Below are 2,516 nucleotides of genomic sequence, written 5' to 3' on the forward strand. Positions count from 1 at the left end.
GGGGATTTAGGCCCGATTACACAACGTTTTTAATTTATGAATATTCTGCACCATCTACTTTGTGTATCCAAATTTCTAAGTAACAAATTGTAATTCATCGTGAAATTTATTTCTAAATGTCTCTAAACATTATTGATAGAAGAAAAAATTTAAATTGTAAATGATTGTTCAATCACAAGCAATAATTATGTTCTTAACAGTTCTCTACCACACTATAATTTGTAAACTTTCTTACGTTTTTAAAGATATGAAAACAATTAAATTGTAGGCAAAAACTTATTTCGAAAAATTCAAAAAAAGGTTGAAAGCTTTTTAATAATTATGAAAGATTTGAGGAGATCGTATTTTTTCTTAATCTTTGGGTACATTTTAAATGGTTTAGGTTCTATTTTAAAAGAACAGTTTTAAGTTTTGAAAATTTCGAAATTTGTGGATAAAGAATATGGAAGATTTAGAGACAATATTTTTTTTATTTTTCAGGATGTAAAAATTGTTTAGGTAATCTGAATTTTGCAGGATGTCAAGAGAATGAATATAGGTTCATGGGAAAATGTTTGATGATTTGTAATGAATTCTAAAAGAAAATTGAAAAAAAATCACAAAACATTTTTTAATGTATCCTACAATTTTTAAAAAATGTTTGAAAATGTTGAAACAAAATCTTGAAATTTTGCCATACTACATAATTTTAGAAAAATAAAGTAAAATAATTAAAACTTATAAAGATTTTTGTAAGGTTTCACGAAAATAAAATAAAAATTTATTTGTTCGTAGGAAAAGATAAAAAATTTATTTCGAAAAATTAATTTTTAAAGATTATTTAAAAACAAATCAAAACATTTCAAAAAATTTCCAAAGAAGAAACTGAAAGATTTTAAAGGCTTTTTTTTAATTTTGCAGAATTAGAAAAAAAGTCAGGAATAATTTGAATAATTTTTAAAGATTAGAAGGTTTAGAAGGTCTGACAAGATGAGAGCAAAATAATTTTCTCAATATGTTTTTAAAAATTTTTAAAGATTTCCTAAAATTTGGTTAGATTAAAAACTTTGTTTAAATTAAAGAAATAAAGTAAATTCAAGAAATATTTAGTAGAGTTGAAGAGATTCAAAAAGAATTTTAAAAGTCTAGAATTTTTTAAAAATTTAGATTTTTAAAGATTTCAAAAATAAACTTTAGGACCTTTAAAAGAATTTCGAAAGGTTTTTAAGAGAATAAAAAAATTTGCTTAAAATGATTGTGAAAATTTAGAAGATTAAAAGGCAATTTTTTTATATTTTGAATAATTTTTTTAAATTTTGAGAAAAATTTGAATCCGTAAAAAATATTTTCAGGAATTTAAGACGTTTTAAATAGATAATAAATATTAAAAAACTTGGAGATATTTCCGAAAATTTATAAAATATTTCTTGATTTCTTCCAAACTTTTTAAAATTTCCTTAACTTCTTTTAAAAAGATACGAATTTTCCTAAAATTTTGTATAATCGTGTGAAATAAAAAAAATCTTTAAAATCGTCTAGAATTTTTTTCTGACACGTCTGAAATATTCAAAAATCTTATATATGTTTTTTTCTTAAGAATCTTATGAAAATAACATCTATATCAATTTAAAAATAAACTAATAATACTTACTTTTTTGTTCTCAAGTCTCATAATTTAATTTCAATTCAAATGAAAGTGTTCAAAAACTATTAACAAATAAATATTAATTTTACATTTTATGTTATATTATAATTTATAATATTTTGTATTCTTTATGGTATTGAAAAAAGTTTTAAAATTGTGAATTTCCAGTATTACTTACGTCAGGTAACTTCAATATTTGCATGACTGCAAGAGTATTGAAAAAGCATTTAGTGTCACATCGGCTGAGTAAATTGTTTCCTAATTTTTTCGAGACTTTCCTTGACAAATGAAATCCCTTTAAAAAAATGAATCGCCAATCGCTGCTCAGCGAATCTAAACATGTAATACTTAAAGTAAACCCGATTATTCATTTTCCTAGGTTCAGTTGGCAGGACACCAGGGAAATTTTCGAGCAGGTCCAACTCCAGGAACGATTCTAAAAAAACTTTGTCCCCAAGAAGAAGCATGCTTCAAATTATTGATGCACGACGTTTTGAGGCCTTATGTACCTGAATTCAAAGGAGTTCTAGATGTTCGGGAATCAGAGGAAAGAACTCAACCGGATCCAGATTCGGTTGTGACGAGGGAAGGCGAAACGGAAGTGGATAAAAGGACAATCATATCTTCGTATCTGCAACTTCAAGACCTTTTGGGCGACTTCGAACAGCCTTCTGTTATGGACTGCAAAGTTGGAGTCCGAACTTACCTAGAATCAGAGCTCGCCAAAGCCAAAGAAAGACCTAAGGTAAAAAAGATTTTTTATTTTTAGTAAAATTAGACAAAGCAATCTTCCACTGAAATTCTGAACTTTTGAATTTAACTTTTGATTGAATTAATCTTCCTCTCTTTTCCCCTTTTTTGAAGAATTCGTTTTTTTCCTGTTTTATTTTTT

At 25.4% G+C, this 2,516-nt stretch overlaps 1 protein-coding gene across 5 annotated transcripts in view; it reads left to right on the forward strand.

The window, feature by feature from the left end:
* LOC117174566 (inositol-trisphosphate 3-kinase B) overlaps window positions 1–2,516 on the forward strand; it is a 157,529-nt gene that overhangs the window by 148,361 nt on the left and 6,652 nt on the right. For all 5 annotated transcript variants that reach the window (XM_033363787.1, XM_033363788.1, XM_033363789.1 and 2 more), the window contains one exon: window positions 2,004–2,369. In XM_033363787.1, the coding sequence (XP_033219678.1) occupies window positions 2,004–2,369 (366 nt within the window). The remainder of the gene's footprint in view (window positions 1–2,003; window positions 2,370–2,516) is intronic.

Source organism: Belonocnema kinseyi, chromosome 6, assembly GCF_010883055.1.
Source record: "Belonocnema kinseyi isolate 2016_QV_RU_SX_M_011 chromosome 6, B_treatae_v1, whole genome shotgun sequence".
Classification (NCBI taxonomy): domain Eukaryota; kingdom Metazoa; phylum Arthropoda; class Insecta; order Hymenoptera; family Cynipidae; genus Belonocnema; species Belonocnema kinseyi.